Source organism: Callithrix jacchus, chromosome 2 (assembly GCF_049354715.1).
Source record: "Callithrix jacchus isolate 240 chromosome 2, calJac240_pri, whole genome shotgun sequence".
In the NCBI taxonomy this organism is placed as follows: domain Eukaryota; kingdom Metazoa; phylum Chordata; class Mammalia; order Primates; family Cebidae; genus Callithrix; species Callithrix jacchus.
Genome location: NC_133503.1, coordinates 31588799 through 31606115, shown reverse-complemented (window position 1 = coordinate 31606115; position 17317 = coordinate 31588799). Strand labels below are relative to the sequence as shown.

The window sequence follows — 17317 nt, the reverse complement described above, 5'->3', positions numbered from 1 at the left end:
CTGGAGTGCAGTGGCACTATCTCAGCTCCCTGCAACCTCTGCCTCCCGGGTTCAAGCAATTCTCCTGCCTCAGCCTCCTGAGTAGCTTTGATTACAAGTGCCTGCCACCATGCCCCAGCTAATTTTTGTATTTTTCGTAGAGAATGGAGCCTGTCTTGCAGGTGTCACAATGCCAAAGCTGCCTCTGGGTCCTTTAGTGTTTTAAAATTAGGCCTTATGCCTCTCCAGGTGGGCAGGCCTCATTTGGAAATGACAACAATGAACCTGGGTGCATATGCAAAACAGCAAGCCGCCCTGAGGCCATCCAAGTCAATAGCAGGCAGAGGCTGGTGTTTTTCATAAATAACCTGATAAATTGGAGGCTGAATGATGTTGATAAAAGTATTAGGAAGTGCTTCTCCCTTCTCCTTACCTGGGGAGGTAAGAAGCTACCATGAACACTCTGGATGGCTGTTTGCCATCTTCTTGCTATCCGAGCTGCCTAAGAATTGAAGCTGACTTTCACCCTGAGAATTTCACCAGAGAGCTGTGAGGTGGGATGAGAAGGAGCTGGTGGTGATGAGGATGACAACCCAGGGTAACTAAGGAGAAAGAGAAGAGGAGATTACACGGGAGGAGGAGAGAAGTAAGGCCCTTGCCTTAAAGCAATAGGAAAAACCTTTCTAAACCCTTGCTACTGGTGTCAGCAGCACCTCAGAGTTTGTCAGAAATGCAGAATCTCAGGCCCCACCCCAGACCCATTGAATCAGAATCTCTGGAAGTGGGGCTCAGGAATCTGCATATTTAGTAGCTTCTATAGCTCACTTGGTGTGAGAGCCACTGTTCTCTATCAAGAGTAATTAGGCTCATGTGTCTATTTCAGCTGAAGACCAAGGGGAAGCTAACTTCAGTTAAAAGGGGAAGAGGAGCAAATTCATTCGTTATTATTCCATCTGTACTTCCACTGTCAACACTAATCGTCTCTTTGTTCCACTAGGACTCCCTGCCTGCAATAAAGTTGTTAGTCCTTACCCTTAAGGGTGCTTATCGCCAGCACAGGTGATGGTGCCCATCAGTCACTAAGGAAGCCTTTGAATTTCTATGAATTTGCAGATTCTTTTAATGCAGTTGATGGTTAAGCCTTCAATGGAGAATATAGTCCAGGAATTGTGGATCTGCTCATGTTGTTACTTGAAAGCGGAGCAGTGTTCATTGAGTTTTTCATGCACTTATCCTCCAGGCGTTTGTGGAAGGCTTACTATATGGCACCACTGTGTAAATGAGAATAGCTCCTAGCTGCCTACTCCACAGGGTGGAATGAAGCATGATTAATACCAAGCGGGGTGCCTGGCCCTTCCGACATGCTGTGGGAAGATGCTCTCAGGTGCACGCAAGTGCCAGACTCATGTATTGTGTGTGGCTGATGCCGAAGCTTTTCCCATAACAATGAGTGTTCGGCTTCAGAGACTCTCCTCGGGAGCTAAGGACCCCCTCCTTCTGTCACCGAAGCTGGAATGGTAGCATTTCTCAACCCACCTAAGGTCTCTGGGTAAATAGGAAGGGAACCAAATTACTGAGCTCTTTGATACCAGATACCCTCGAAGCCTCTTCCGGAAATATTAATAGTGAGCAATCATTTAGCACTTAGAAAATGCTGGCTCTCTCTACATGGATTAACACACCCATGACAACTTTCTTGTCAAGCCCTTTTATTCTCGTACCTGTTTTACAATAGAGGCTGAGGCACAGAGAGCGTACATTGCTTTGCCTTCCGTTGCACAGCTGGTCAGTGACCAAGTCAGGTTTGACTGCAAGCAGCCTGCCTCCAGAACTTCCGGTCTTAAGCACAGCTCTTCACATGATCTCTGAAACTCCAGTGACGCCCTTGGGTAGATATGTCGCTTCATTTTTCAGCTGCAAAAATGAAGGCCCAGAAAAGTGATATAACTTATCCAGCATTCCACAACTAAAAGAGACTGATTTTTGATTTCACCTCAGGTCTGTCAGACTGAAAAATCCATCCCCTTCTTCCCTAAACTCTCTACTCCCTCCATCCTTGCTGCCGAGCTGGGCACAGAACATTCATGCACCCATAGCAAAGGGGGTGGCAGCTACTGCTGGGAGCACTGGGGCTCTGAGCAAAGGTGAAGCGTGGCAGGGCCGGGCACTGGAGGCCCTAAGAATGTGCTGAGTTCAAATTACTGGGTGCTAACCTTCCCACCTGTGCCCTCTCTTCAGAACCCTCCATGGCAACGACATTTCCAGCGTTCCTGAAGGCTCCTTCAGCGACCTCACATCTCTTTCCCATCTGTAAGTAGCAGTATTTCTCCCCAATGCGCATTCAAAACAGGAAAGCATGAAAAGTGTCAGCGACAATGTCATCCCTGTCAGCATTTTGGTATATGTCCTTTCCTTATGCATACAGTATATATTACAACAGTGTACCCACACTCTGCATATTGTCTTGTTCCCTGACTCAGATGCCTTCAAAGGCATCCTCAATTATGTAAACAATGTAAATATTTAATAAGAACTAATAGAAAACATGTACTATGTGCTAAACACTTTAGATAAATTTTCTGTTTATTTCTTATAGCTATAAGGCATTTTTTATCCCTTTATTATATATAATAACATTGAGACTTAGAAAGGTTAAAGAATTTGTCAGCTGGGTGCAGTGGCTCATGTCTGTAATCCCAGCACTTTGGGAGGCCAAGGTGGGGGGAATCACATGAGGTCAGGCATTTGAGACCAGCTTGGCCAACATGGTGAAACCCGGTCTCTACTAAAATGACCAAAATTAGCCGGGCGTCGTAGGTGCCTGTAATCTCAGCTACTCGGTAGGCTAAGGCCTGCCAAATCACTTGAACCCGGGAGGCGAAGGTTGCGGTGAGCTGAGATCATTACACTGCACTCCAGCCTGGGCAACAAAGAGAAACTCAGTCTCAAAAAAAAAGACTTTGTCTAAGCGTGGCACAGCTAGCAAATAGCAGGGCCCAGTATCAGATCCAGGTTTGCCTTGACTCCAAAGCACATATTCTTAACCACTCTGCACTCTGCAACAGGTATTCCCCTCCTATTTTACACAAAGGAAATAGAGGCCCATAATTGCTAGGTGACTAGCTGAAGATTGCCTGTCAAGTCAGTGAGATGTTAGGCTAGAATCTGGGTTCCCTCACTCCAGGCCAGATCTCTCTTCCCCAGATCAGGGATCTCTGCATTGTTTTATGCACCTCTGTCAGTGAACATTTTCGAGTTTGTATTCCTTCTATATGCTTATTTAATTATTTTCATAATGTGTGCATATACCATTATATGGATATACAATGTATGTATATTCTAAAACATTCAAAACTAGAATTGTTAAAGGATATAATTTTTTGTGAAAAACAGAATTTCTAGTATTTTCTTCCCAATCACAACTTTGGAGGTGTCTGTGCTGGACTTAACCCTCCTCCCCTGCATCCTTCAGCCAAGTGGTCTGACAATGCTTCCTAGGCTGCGGGGTTTCAGAACCTTCTATGCAGAGTATGTTCTCCAGTGGACCCTTCAATAGAGCAAGGGAACCAGATAATCAGATGGCCAGAGATCCAGGAAGCTCCCTAAGGGCCTTGGTGAGGTTGAGTTAAGGAGTGAGTCTTACCTGCCTAGGTGAGAGCCATGCCTCAGAAGTGGAAGGGGCTTGGATGGGAATTGAAACGTCCACAGGATTGGAAGTACACTCTGGAGGTACTAACTTTGCCACAATGGAGACTACTCCTCTACTGGCCCCATATCGGACACCTCTAGTCTAGCCAAAGTCTGAAAATGCATTTCCAGAGATGGGAAGATAGGAAGCCTAGGGGCCACGCTGGGCAGGGGGCCCTGACTTCCTGTTCTGCCTCCTAGGGCGCTGGGAACCAACCCTCTCCACTGTGACTGCAGTCTTCGGTGGCTGTCGGAGTGGGTGAAGGCGGGGTACAAGGAGCCTGGCATTGCCCGCTGCAGTAGCCCTGAGCCCATGGCCGACAGACTCTTGCTCACCACCCCAACCCACCGCTTCCAGTGCAAAGGTAGGTGCTGCCCACACCCTACCCTCCCCTGCCCCTCGTGGGGTTTGCTATGTCCCCAGCAACCTGTCGGAGCACGGCATCTCAACAGTTGTGGCTTCAGAAACCTTCACCCTGTCTCTTCCATGGGTCTCACAGAGAGGCTCAGATGCTGACGCATGATGAGAACATAAGCATTTTCCCATTTTACTACAGCAAACTTTTTGTACCTGTGATTTTTTTATTGATCATATTATTATTATAACAACAAACTACTACTGAGTTCTTATGCAACAGGAATGATGTTAAGCACTTTCTCGTGTATTTTTTTTCTCTTTTTTTTTTTTTGAGATGGAGTCTCACTCTGTTGCCAGGCTGGAGTTCAGTGGCATGATCTCGGCTCACTGCAACCTCCGCCTCCCAGGTTCAAGCGATTCTCTTGCCTCAACCTCCCAAGTAGCTGGGACTACAGGCGTGCACCACCATGCCCAGCTAATTTTTGTATTTTTAGTAGAGACGGAGTTTCACCATGTTGGCCAGGATGGTCTCGATCTCTTGACCTCGTGATCCACCTGCCTCGGCCTCCCAAAGTGCTGGGATTACAGGCATAAGCCCATGTCCCACCGTTTTTCTTCATTCTTCATGTATCAACTTACTTAATTACCTATTTCCTCTACGTGATCAACTTTTAATATTATCCTCATTTCTAAAAATGAGAAAATGAGGCTTAACAGGTTAAATGTATTCTAACTAATTACAGAATACACAATCTTGATCACCAAGCTGATATTCCACTGCCACTTAACCCGTTTCTGGTTTTGAATCTTTAGAGTATTTTAACCATTGACACTTTCTCTATTTGAAATCATATCCTCAGACAAGATTCAGAGAACAGAAATTACTGAATCAAAGTATATTACTATTTTTTAAGGTCTTCACACCTTTTGCCAAACTGATTTTCAAAAAGGGTTATAACAACTTACATTCTCAGTAGCATTCTTTGATTGCATTTTTCACTGGACCCTTTCGTTATTTTCTCTTATTTTATCATCATTGCTAATTCAGTAAGTTAAACAAGAAAACTTGTATTTTGTCTGATTACTGGGGAACCTGAATTTTTGACATATACATCTGTTAGTCTCTTTTGCTCATCTCTGAGAGGCTTAATATTTATTTTGATATGTAGATATACTTCGATTACCCTCTCAAATTTTAGTGTGTCCCACACTTCTGCTGCAAGCAGAAAAACATTCTATTGGCTTGAAGCTAATTTTAATTTTCCTCTTCCTGCTTCTAAGATATCTGATCTGATACTAGGCCAAGAACAGTATGGGTCTCAATCTTGGCTGCACATTTTAGAAATCATACAGGAGCTTTTGGAATTACTGAAGCCTGGCTCCACCCTCTAGGTTTTGATTAAATTGGTCTGGGGTACAACCTGGGTGTGGGGATGTTTAAAAGCACTGCAGTTGGTGGGGGGGCACCAACGGCTCACGCCTGTAATCCCCACACTTTGGGAGGCCAAGGCAGGTAGATCACTTGAGGTCAGGAGGTCAAGAGCAGCCTGGCCAACATGGGGAAACCCCATCTCTACTAAAAATACAAAAATGAGCCAGGTGTGGTGCATGCCTGTTATCCCAGCTACTCAGAAGTCTGAGGCAGGAGAATCACTTGAACCCAGGAGGTGGAGATTACAGTGAGCTGAGATTGCACCATGGCACTCCTGCCTGGGCAACAGAATGAGACTCCACTTCCAAAAAAAAGCAGTGCAGCTGGTTCTAGCATAAGGCAGCCAAGTCAACTGGGTTTTGTCTGGGCTGTTCTTGATTTTAGCATTGAAAGCTGTGTCCTGCACACCTGCTTAGCCCCAGGCAAACCGGGACAGATAGTCTTCCAATTCTAATGTGGAGCTGTGGTTGAGTCCCCCATACCAGCTCCTAATCAGGCCACTCTGTTTACTCATCCACAAATGGTCACTCACTGAAGTTCATCTCAGCCCATCTCCAGGTTGGTGACTGTTAGCCCCAAGGTCATTTACAGTCCTGACATTAAGCAGGGCCTGTTGATCCAGGGCTCACTGTCAAAGCTGGCTGCAGCAGCAGGACACAGCACCCTTTGCAAAGCTCTGGGAAGAACCCTGACCTTCCTCCAGTGCTTGCAGCTAAAGCAAGCGGGACTCAGCTGAAATAGTCACAGATGAAACATGTACCTGAGCAGTTCTCCAGCCATTGGCAGCATCATCGCTGTGTCCTCTGGGGCCATCCATTTCTTACTTCCAAGGTTTTCGGGGGGGGGGCTTCCTCTGTGTGCCTTAGGCCCCAGCACTGTGCCCTGCTTAGGCTGGCACAGACTATTCCATAGGGAGGGATGTTTTCAGGTAGAAAAATGGGAGGTCCTAATGGAGCCTGGGCCCAGAGCTTCCTGGAATACAAAAAGATACACAGGGGGTTTCTAATTATGGTGCATTGTTTGCCGATTAGCACCAAAATCGGATCAGGCTAATTACAGTAATTGATTTGACTGCAGAAGTGTTTCTGAATGATGTCCCACTGTGATTTTTCCTCACCGGACAATGGCTGAATTAATGGGAGTTTAGCTGGACTGGATGTGCTGGCTGGGGAGAGCCAGCTGCTATCTAAGCATGGTGTTGGGGAGGAGTTGGCACTGGCTGAGGGAGAGCCCAGAGCAGAGGGGAAGGGAGGTGTGGCAGTGAGCACACTCAGGACCTGCCGTCAGTACTCTGTGGTTTTGCTGCCTAGGGCCAGTGGACATCAACATCGCGGCCAAATGCAATGCCTGCCTCTCTGGCCCGTGCAAGAACAACGGGACGTGCACCCAGGACCCTGTGGAGCTGTACCGCTGTGCCTGCCCCTACAGCTACAAGGTATGCTGGGAGGCCCCACCCCTGCCTTCACGCCTCAGTCTCCTCCTTTACCCTTGACCCTAGAAAAGGGCACCAAGCCCTACATACTCACCCTTCAACAAGGGACAGCTTGGATGAGTCCATTGCACAGGTCACCACCCCAAAGCAGCATTTGCCAGGAACACTCCTGTTCTCTGAACTGGTGGGAGCTGCCAATCAGAGAGGACCCCATATGGTCTTGGCAAGGCTGCCGGGAGAGAAAGAGAAAATGTAACATTTGTATTTTCTTTGTGAAACATGTGGAAATTAAGTCTCAGAGACTGAAAGTGTTTCCAAGTAGAGGCATCCCTTGAACCCATTCTCCCAACTTCCCTTCTGAGGGGATTTCTAGAACCTCCACCCCACCATGTCCCAGTCAAAACCCACCCTCAGAGCAACCAGCCTTGAAAGTGCTGGTTCTAGTTTGATGCAGATACCAAGGGGCATTGAAAGGCCTAGGGGCTGCCAAGCTCACCCAAAAGATTGACAGGCTAAGGTCAGCCAGCAAGAGGATGGAGATCCCAGTTCTCCCCTCTGTCTTCCCCAGAAATCCAGGCTACCTCCCAGACAGTCCTTCTCTCTCTTCTCACCCAGCACGTGCCTCTCACCCACAGAACAGCGTCGTGCCCCCCTGCTGAACCCTGTGGCTATCGACCATGTGCCTCTCACCAGCACCTACAGAGTATAGACTGTGCCAAGTACTGTGCTTGGCATTTTACTCACCTTTTCAAACACCTCCAGCAAACCTAAGAAGAAGGTCTCATTAATTCCCTTTCTACAGATTTGGAGACTGGACCTCAGTCTGTGAAGAGTTCAACTCAATGTCCAAAGCTTGTAAGCAGTAGGGCTGCGATTAAGACCCAGACTGTGTGATTCCAGAACCCAGTCCTTCTCCCCTGGAGGGTTTCCTGTATAGTTGAGCCCTTCCTTACGCTTCACTGGAATCAGCAACGCAGTGGCTCCATCCTCTTCTGCAGGGCCCTCCCAGGTTCCAGCCTTCCCAGGGAACCCATTCAAAGGAACGGGGCAAGCTCAGAGTTTCAGGACAGCCCCGCAGCCCATCTAATGCACACATCTGATGCAGGTGGAGTGAGAGTGAGCTGGCATCTCCAGAACTCTGTCCCCAGTGGGAATGTGTGTGTGTAGTGACAGGCTTAGAGGCAGCCTCACTCTGGGGAATGGGACTACCTGATATATTTCTAGACTATAGCTGTGCTTCTAGCAGATAGTGTCAGAGTGCCACCTATGGGCCTAGGACAAGAGAGTCGAAGGATTCTCTGAAGCCAGCCACCTCCAAAGCCTTACACTTACCACTGAGGCCCAGACCCATGCACCCTCATCTCATAAGCTGATTGTAAAAATTAGAGAAGAGAATAAATGTGTAAGGCCCAGGTGAGTGCCTAACCTTTATTGACGCTTCAGAAGAGAACTGTACGATGTATGGAACTGAGAATGTGATTGATGCACAGTCACAGGTGCCCACATACAAAATTATTATTAATAGCAGGGAATAATAGAGATTAACAGCTGACACACTCAGGATGTGTGGATCCTCTGAAACTCCCTTTTATGGATTCAGCAGAGAAAACTCAGACTGTGCAATTACACAGAGAGGCAGCTTTTGTGGATTCCAGCTTTGTCATTAGCCGCGTGGCCATGGCTAGTAATTTCAAGTGTCTTCCCAGCTGTAAACCAGGACCTGTCTCTCAGGTTTGCCACGAGAATCAAATGTACAGTAATGTGTGCAATACACCTAGGATGTTACCTGTCATTCAGTAGGCACTCAATAAGCTGGCACACTGCTGCCTTTTACCTTTACCCTTGCATGGTGGTCTCTCATACCTGGGTGTGGCATAGGCCATCGGTAACAGGCGGTATGTTGCTGGTTTCATCCAGAATTACCAGTCTGTGGCTCTGTGAACTGCCAAGGAACTTCAGTCATTCTCCTAGAACTGTGACTGCATTTGTAACATTCTCAATTCCATACACGGTTCTGTTTTGAATCATCAATAAAGGCCACGCCCTCATCTGGAGCTTAGGCATTTATTTTCTTCTCTAATTTTTATAGTCAGCTTATGAGATAGGTAGTATCATCCCTATTCTAAAGATAAGGTAAAGTGTTTCACTTTCTGATTCTCGCTTGCTTCTCTTTAAAACAGGCCTGAGTCTGAAAGTAGTAGAGCTGGGTTTCAAGTCCAGGCTTCTTCCAACTACACTTGACTGCACTGTGAAGCATGACCTGACTGTCGGTGTCAGAGCAGAGTGTCTGCAGGGCTACTGCAGGATAAGGCCACTTTTTTGAACTTTGTTCTCGGATTCTGAACATCATGTTGATTTTAGAAGAATTTGAACAGAGATTTTGACCCTGAGGAAAGTGTTGAGCCCAGGCAGGTCTAGGGTACATGATGTTGATGGTGATGGTTAATATGATGATGATGGTGATGATATCGATGATGACAGATGATGACAAAGGTGACAATGGTGATAATGGAGACCATGGTGATGGTGCTGATGATGGCGATGGTGCTGGTGGTACAGATGATGATGATGATGACAATAACAGTGATGTCAGAGCCAGCATTTATTGAGCACCTACTATGTACTGACAGGAAATTAAATAAGGTCCCTGTATTATCTTGCATATTCCTTATCAGAGCCCTAGAATACAGTTCCTAATGTGTCCCTCACTTTACAGTTAAAGAAAACTGAGCATGGTAGATAAGGGAGTTGGGATTCAAAGCTCAGAGCCAGCTGACTCCAGAAGCTGTGCTCCTGGTCACTGCACTCAATGCCTGTTGGCAAGTGCAGTTATTGCAGGGGCTGAGGTTGAGGATCCCTGACCATCTAGGACCTGTCTGAATTTCTAGGAGAGAGAAAAGTAGAGTGTAGCCATAGGAAGAACACCAAGCAGGACCTTCTGGAGCCTGTGCTTACGTGATGCATGACCTTGGACAGATCCCACTCTTCTCTTCACCTCAGTTTCCTCAGCTGTAAAATGGGGCAGGTGGAACCCAAGGGATCCTTTAACTGAGGACTGCATTACATTCTCTGTGCTGAGTCTATCCCTCCTGCTTTCCTTCTTGCCAGGGTTAGAGGCCCACCCAATCAGAGTGACTGAGGTAGTAGTTCTGTATGAGTGGCTAAGTTGACGGAAATCCCCAGACACCCACAAAACCAAGCTCAAAGTTCAGGCATTTATCTACCTATGTCCAGATATCTCCATTTTTCCATCGACTAGCCAAGTGACCTTGGGAAGCCACAATAGTACAAAGAAGCACAGGAACCACTGTGTAACATTTGGTACCAGCTACTCTTAATCTACTCTAATGCCAGGCCTTTCTGAAGCAGCTTAAACACATTATCTCTTGTAGCACTCTTAATCACCCTGTGAAATAAGTTTTATTATCCTCTTCTGATACATGAAAAAACTAAGGTTCATAAAGATCAAATAATTTACCCAAGCTGTCACACTTAGGAAGTGCATGAGCTACAACCAAAACTCAGCTATCTCTTGGGAGAAAGTCTGTACACCCACAACCACTCACAAGTCAGATTCCCCCTAAGGCTCACTTTCCGCACCTGTAGCTGAGAATACTCACATGCAGCGCTGTTGAAAGGAAGAAAAGTGGCTACCTCAGTGCCAGGATTCAGTACGGACTTCATGAAGGGTCATTATATTGCCACTATTTTAAGATTTGGGGAAATAAAATATATCTGTTCGCTGTTTCTTTTTCAGCCATTTAGTTTCAGGAATGCATGTTTGATGTCTCAGAGCAATGCTTCTCAAACTTTTGTATGCATAAGAATCACCTGGAGAGCTTATTAAAATGCAAGTTCTAGTTCATTAGATCTGATGTCAGGCCTGAGAGCATGCATTTTTTACCAGCTTCCAGGACATGCCAGTGCCACTAGTCCAAGGACCATGCTTTGAGTAGTAAGGTCTTAGAGCAGCCCTCCTGGTCCCATCTCAGAAAGAGGTTTCCAATGAGGGTAGCTGTTCCCCGTGTCTTTTAAAGCAGTGATTCCCAACCTTTTTGGCACCAGGGACCAGTTTCATGGAAGACAGTTTTCCCATGGAACTAGGGGCATGGATTCAGGATGAAACTGTTCCACCTCAGATCATCAGGCATTAGCTGGATTTTCCTAAGGAGTGAGCAACCTAGATCCTTCGCATGCGCAGTTCACAATAGGGTTCTGGCTCCTAGGAGAATCCAGAGCCACCATTGACCTGACAGAAGGCGGAGCTCAGGTGGTAATGCTCCTCCCTGTCTGCTCACTCCCTGCTGTCCAGCCTGATTCTTAGCAGGCCATGGACTGATACCGGTCTGTGGTCCATGGCCCAGGGGTTGGGGACACCTGTTTTAAAGGAAGCCAGTCAGGAGCCCTGGCCATGGCCTACACACATGCATGCGTGTGCACACACACACACACACACACACACACAAAGTGGGGTGAGGAATAGACAGTGTGGTGGAGGACCAAGAAGCATCATAAGTCTGGTAGATTTGAGCAAAGTGAGGCTGAAGAGAACTGATTCAGGCTAATTAGCCAGGCACTGGCAATGGTGATTATTTTTCAAGGAGATGTAAGTGACAGAAATCCCCACCTCCAGGCCCAATTACCATGTCATCAAGCACTAGGCTTTGCCTCCTGGATTTCTGTGCTTGGCGTAGAGGGCTGCAGGAGATGCCACCACCTCCACCAGTAACCCCACTGTTGGGAGGGTTTGACCTGAAGTCACTGGTACACTCCAGCCAGAGCAGGGGCTGGAGAGGTCTTGCTTGACCTTCTCAGGGTTTTTTGTCCTGCCCTTCATGGTCCATCTGTTAGCCACCACCACTCCCACATATGCACCTCTGGAACTATTTGGCATCAACCAAAGACCGAAAAAAGTATTTTAGTCACTCACATTCAGCCCTGCCTCACACCCCAGGCATCATCATTTATCATCATCGCTATTATTTGTGGAGCTGCCATTACATGCTAGGTGTCTTACATATAGAAGATTTCTAACCATTAACTAATTCCCCGTAGGGTAGGTCATATCATTTCCATGTCATAAGTGGTAAAAACAAGGCTCAGTGAGAACTAGACATTTCCTCAAGGAACACAGCAGCAAACTTAGAATGTGCACTCCCATCTGCATGCCCCCAGGACACGTGTTTTGAGAGGGGCAGACTAAGTGGTCCCACATAGAGGCTCCCAGCACTAACTTTGGGCTGGATGCCTGGGTTCAGCTGCTTGTTCCCCAATTCACTTACTGCTGTGTGATCTTGGCCATATTACCTCACTTTTTAAGTCTGTCTTTCCTGTCTGTAAAAATGAGGGTAATAACAGTCACACCAATCTCATAGGATTGTTGTGAACATGATATGTGATCATGAATATAAAACACTTAGCATAAGGCCTGGAATAGAAAGTGTGCTCAGCAATGTGAGTGAGAATTAGTGTTACAGTTTCCATTCCACGCTGACTTTCAGAAAGGGGCCCTGTGTTGTTATGGTTTAGGATAAACCCAGATACTGGCCCAAACTGTACTCCCTCTGGCCCCTCCAAGAAACCACTGACTGGCCACTTAGCTGAGAAGGGAACCAGACAGACATGGCCCATGCCTTCCAGCTGTTGGAGATGGGCCTGAGGCTCTGGCGTTGGAGAGGGTCCACAACAGAGGCCCCAGTTCCTTTCTGTCACATCACCAGCAACAGCAGAAGAGGGAAGAGGATTTTCCCAAGCAGATGGCGAGCAAGTGGTGTGGCAGTGGGCAGGCTCACATGATCACCCCCACCTAGTCTGTGCCAAGCCACTGAGTCCAAGGCCCAGAAAGCATGCAGCAGTCGCCTCCCCAGGCCCGGCGCTACCAAGGTCCTACAAGGGACTGTATGCCAAGACTTGGGTGAGCCTGGCCTGTCAGTCCCAAGGGAGAAGGCAGAAGGCCAAGAAGAGTTGGGCTGCTCCCTGGGACAGTGGGTCTTAGGGAGCTCAGTCTCCACCTTGGACTGCCTTCCTCAGGGCCACTGCCCTCGCTGTTCCTTCTGCCTGGCACGCTCCTCTCCCCACCTTTCACATGGTTGGCTCCTTCTCAGCTCAAACGTTCCCTTCAGAGGGGCCTCCTCCAGAGAATCCCACACCATCCTGAGCTCTCTATCACAAAGGTTCCTTACCTGGCCTAACCTGAGGCTTACCTTCAGAACTGTAGAGTAAATACCAAAGCCCGGACCCCACTACAGATCACTCAAGGATGGTTCTCTGAGGGTTGTCCCTTTGTAGGAGACAAGGTCTGTTGGCCACACTTTAGTCTTAGTCTGCCCTATACAAGTTTTGGGTTATATTTAAGCTTCAGTGAGGTAATGTCATCTTCTAGCATTTACAGAATGCCTACTATGCACTAGGTGGCTTACACACTGTGTAACCTTTTCCTTACGTGAAATTTTTCCTTACATGAAAGCTCTAGTTTAATTCTCATAGTAACTCTGTGAGGTGAACTTGGAGAGGTCAGGAGGTTTTTGTGAGGTTATGATCAGCTAGCCCAGAAGAGATGGAGCTGGAATATGAAACCAGCTTTGCCTGCATCCAAAACCTGGGTTCTTGCCCTGCAGTTTGGGAGAGAGAAGGGTGCAAATTCTGGGAATTAGTGAGGCTGGAACCTGAACTCCTGGCTTCTCATCACCCCTCCCCTTCTCACTGTGCAGTGATTAGGGGTGAGGGCTCCCCTGGGTAGACTCCAAGTCACACAGCAGGCCTTTCCCAAGGCCTCCTTGTGGCCATTTCCTTAGCTTCATCCCAGAGAATGCTGAAACTCCTGGGGTCTCCTGGGCCGTGGCAGCCCAAGAAGGCCTCCTAACCAGGAGCTTCTCCCTCTTTTGCTCCTCAGGGCAAGGACTGCACTGTGCCCATCAACACCTGCATCCAGAACCCCTGTCAGCATGGAGGTACCTGCCACCTGAGTGACAGCCACAAGGAAGGGTTCAGGTAACAGCTCACCCCTGACCTCCCTCACTGTATTGGTTTGTTCTCGCACTGCTAACAGACATACCCAAGACTGGGTAATTTAAAAAGGAAAGAAGTTTAATGGACTCACAGTTCAACATGGCTGAAGAGCCTCATAATCATGGCAGAAGGCAAAGGAAAAGCAAAGGCACATCTTACATGGCGGCAGGCAAAAGAGAGCTTGTGCAGGGGAACTTCCATTTATAAAACCATCAGATCTCATGAGATTTATTCACTATCAAGAGAAGACTATGGGGGAAACTGCTCTCATGATTCAGTTATCTCTACCTGGTCCCACCCTTGACACTTGGGGATTATTACAATTCAAGGTGAGATTTGGGTGGGGACATAGCCAAACCATATCACTCACCTTGGAGGGCTCCCTGGGCAGGCTAAAGAAGCAGAGATATGCCCAGCGAGGGCCTTCCTGGTGCTTGTACTATGCTGGCCCTGTATGAGAATGACCTCGAGTCTCTTCATACCCTGTAAGGGAAGTACAATTTATCCCATTTTGCAGATAAGGAGGTTCAAGCATCAGAGGGACAAATTCTTTGCCCAGAGTTACATTAAGCATTGGTACAGGGATTTGAAACAAGGTCCCAACCTCGTGCTTCCTCCAGGGGAAAAGTCAGCTGCTGGCTAAAGTCAGAGGAGGATGGGATGAAGTTTTCAAGACCACCAGCCTGGCACTTCCACCACTGTTTTCTGAGTTATAAAATAAGTGGCACTGATTATGTGCTCATTAGGCCAGGTACCAACTAGTCAAGTATTGCCTCATTTAAATCCCTACATGACCCTATCAGGTAGGTAGGTAGGTATTATCCTCACTGAATAGATGGGGAAGCTGAGGCACAGAGATGGACTTGCTCTAGGTTACACCTCCTGATGCTCATTCCTGGGTCTTCCAAGCCCACCTCCAGCTCTCTTTCCTTCCTGGCATTAACATTTCAAGAAGAAAAGGGAATAGAAGGCAGTTGGGTTTCTCTCCTCCCTGTACTAGGAATGGGGTTAGGCTTCTACCCAAACCTGCTTCCCACCTTCCCCAGCAGCTTTCAGATGCCTAGTTTCACTGGCCTGTGGCCCTGACAAAAGCAGACTGTTGGGAACAGGCTCCCCTGGCATCCCTGGTGAACAGTCGGGAGGCGGCAGCCCCTTGGCAATAAAGGCAAGGGTACCTCATGCCAAGCCATGTGTGGGTGTCTTAGAGCTCAAGTTGCAACCAATTAAATATCAAAAGCACTCTGACCAGAGGCTGCCATGTGGTGTGGGGAAGAAATCAAGTTCTGGGCTCCCAGTTCTCCCCAGGGAACCTGCCCACCCACGTGTCCACCTGCCAAGCCAGCTCCAACAAACTCTTCCTCCTAAAAAGTGAAATTCAAGGCAGAGTTCCTTTTCCTGCCTGGAGTCAGTCAAACTACCCACTCCTGCCGGCTCATGTAAAGCAGGAGTGAGGAGAAACGGCAGGGAAATACGGAGGTGGCCGCAGGGGCCCCAGCCAGGAAGCACCCCTCCAGGGCACACAGCCTGGTCTGCCCACCCAGGCAAGAGATGGGGGTCAGATGAGGGAAGAGCTCCCGCTGCAGGCAGCTGCATTTCTCCTGTCAGCTGGAGGTTCAGGTGAGCAGAAGTATCTCATTTGCATCTTTGGTCATTGAAGAGTTTCAGATGAACTGAAAATATTTTTAGGACTTAATGTAAAAGGAAAAGGGCCCGGATCTACAGGATCAGGGAAATGGGTGGAGGGTTAAGGCAGTGGGGCAGTTACTAGGGATGGCAGAGCTTGCACGCACTCCTCAAGGAGTAGGGAAGCTCTTCCACATCAGGCCAGCACCTGGCGGGTGAAGGGGAGGGATGCTTGTCAGGAAGCTCCCCTGTATGCTCCCCTCTTCCATTCTACAGTAATTCCTTAGGGCTGGCTGTAATCACCAGAAATTTACTGTCTGGCAGTTCCGAAGGCTGGAAGTCCCAAATCAAGCTGTCAGCAGGGCCGTGCTCCCTCCGAGCCTCTGGGGGAGGCTCCTCACCTGTCCCTCCCTGGCATCTGTTGTTGCCCACAATCTTTGGCATGCCCTGGCTTGTGGCTGCAGAACCCCTCTCTCTGCCCACATGGTCACCGGTGCTCTCCCTGTGTTTGCCTCTCCATGGCCATCTTCTTTTAGAGGCACCTGTTATATTGGATTATGGGTCCATACTCTTTTTTTTTTTTTTTTTTTTTTTTTTTTGAGACAGAGTCTTGTGCTCTGTTGCTCAGTCTGAGTGCAGTGGTACAATCGGCTCACTGTAGCCTTTGCCCCCGGGTTCCAGCAATTCTCGTGCCTCAGCCTCCTGGGTAGCTGGGATTACAGGCGCACACCACCACAACTGGCTGTTTTTTGTATTTTTCTGTATTTTTAGTAAAGATGGGATTTCACCATGTTGGCCAGGCTGGTCTTGAACTCCTGACTTCAGGTGATTCACCTGCCTCAGCCTCCCAAAGTGCTGGGATTACAGGCATGAGCCACCGTGCCAGGCTGGTCTGTACTCTTTTATCAGGACCTCAACTTAACTAACCACATCTGCAAAGACCCTATTTCCAAATAAGATCATGTTCTGAGGTACTCAGGGCCAGGATTTCAACATATCTTTCTTTGGGGGGAACACAGTTCAACCCGTAACACCCCTTAGTCATCAACATCACCAGTCTCCTCGTACCTGTGCTTCTCTAATCTTGCTGCATTGCCCGCTCACAAAAACAGCAAAGGCTGGCAGAGCAGGCCACACCGAAGACCGCGACAGGACAGGAGATCTGCCATCACCCCCACAGCCAATTCATTGCTCCTGGAGTCTCTTCGACAGCCCTCCAAGGTTTCCAGTGAGGACAAGGAGACATCGGCTTCCTTCTCCCCTCTGTCACTCCTTTAGCAATCTCTCTTTCCTTGACCAGCCACCATGTCTCACTGCCAGGTAGCCCTAAGGTTCTGGGAGGGCCAAAGTAATGAGTCTTTAGGAAAACAAATGGGCAACACCATGGTTTGGGACTTTCAGAAACCTGCCCTCTGTCTGGGTCTGATGAAGCGGCCTTTTTCATGAGTGCCCAGAGTCCCTGACAGGAAAAAGGAATGAGTCATTTTGCTGTATCCCAAGAGGTGGGACCCAAGAGGCCCCTGGCCTTTTGTTGAAAGTGTGACATGGTTTTCAGTCATAGAAAGGAGGCCAATTAAGGAGCATTCTAGGACCACTGAAATTCACTGCCTGTTAGCTGAGTGTAGATTACTCTTTTAGCTAAATCCCAAATCAGAGTAATCTCTGAAACCTGAAATTCCAGGTCTGAACTGAAGCACACATTCACGGATGGAGTGAGAATCCCTGACTCCTGGGTGAGGCCACAGAAAGATCGAGAGTCACTGCAGAATTTATTTAATTAGAAATACCGCTCGCTCCA

The 17317-nt window shown here is 47.9% G+C and overlaps 1 protein-coding gene and 1 long non-coding RNA gene across 4 annotated transcripts in view; one reads left to right on the top strand and one right to left on the bottom strand.

Annotated features, from left to right (window-relative positions):
• Positions 1-17317, top strand: part of SLIT3 (slit guidance ligand 3) — a 641188-nt gene that overhangs the window by 587331 nt on the left and 36540 nt on the right. For all 3 annotated transcript variants that reach the window (XM_035292102.3, XM_035292104.3, XM_035292103.3), the window contains exons 24-27: positions 2218-2289; positions 3868-4031; positions 6767-6891; positions 13781-13878. In XM_035292102.3, the coding sequence (XP_035147993.3) occupies positions 2218-2289; positions 3868-4031; positions 6767-6891; positions 13781-13878 (459 nt within the window). The remainder of the gene's footprint in view (positions 1-2217; positions 2290-3867; positions 4032-6766; positions 6892-13780; positions 13879-17317) is intronic.
• Positions 1013-8845, bottom strand: LOC118151659 (uncharacterized). Its single transcript, XR_004740072.3, has 4 exons — positions 8752-8845; positions 6983-7117; positions 6217-6428; positions 1013-1893 (listed from the first exon to the last, which is right to left on the bottom strand). It is a non-coding gene; the product is annotated as an uncharacterized LOC118151659 (long non-coding RNA).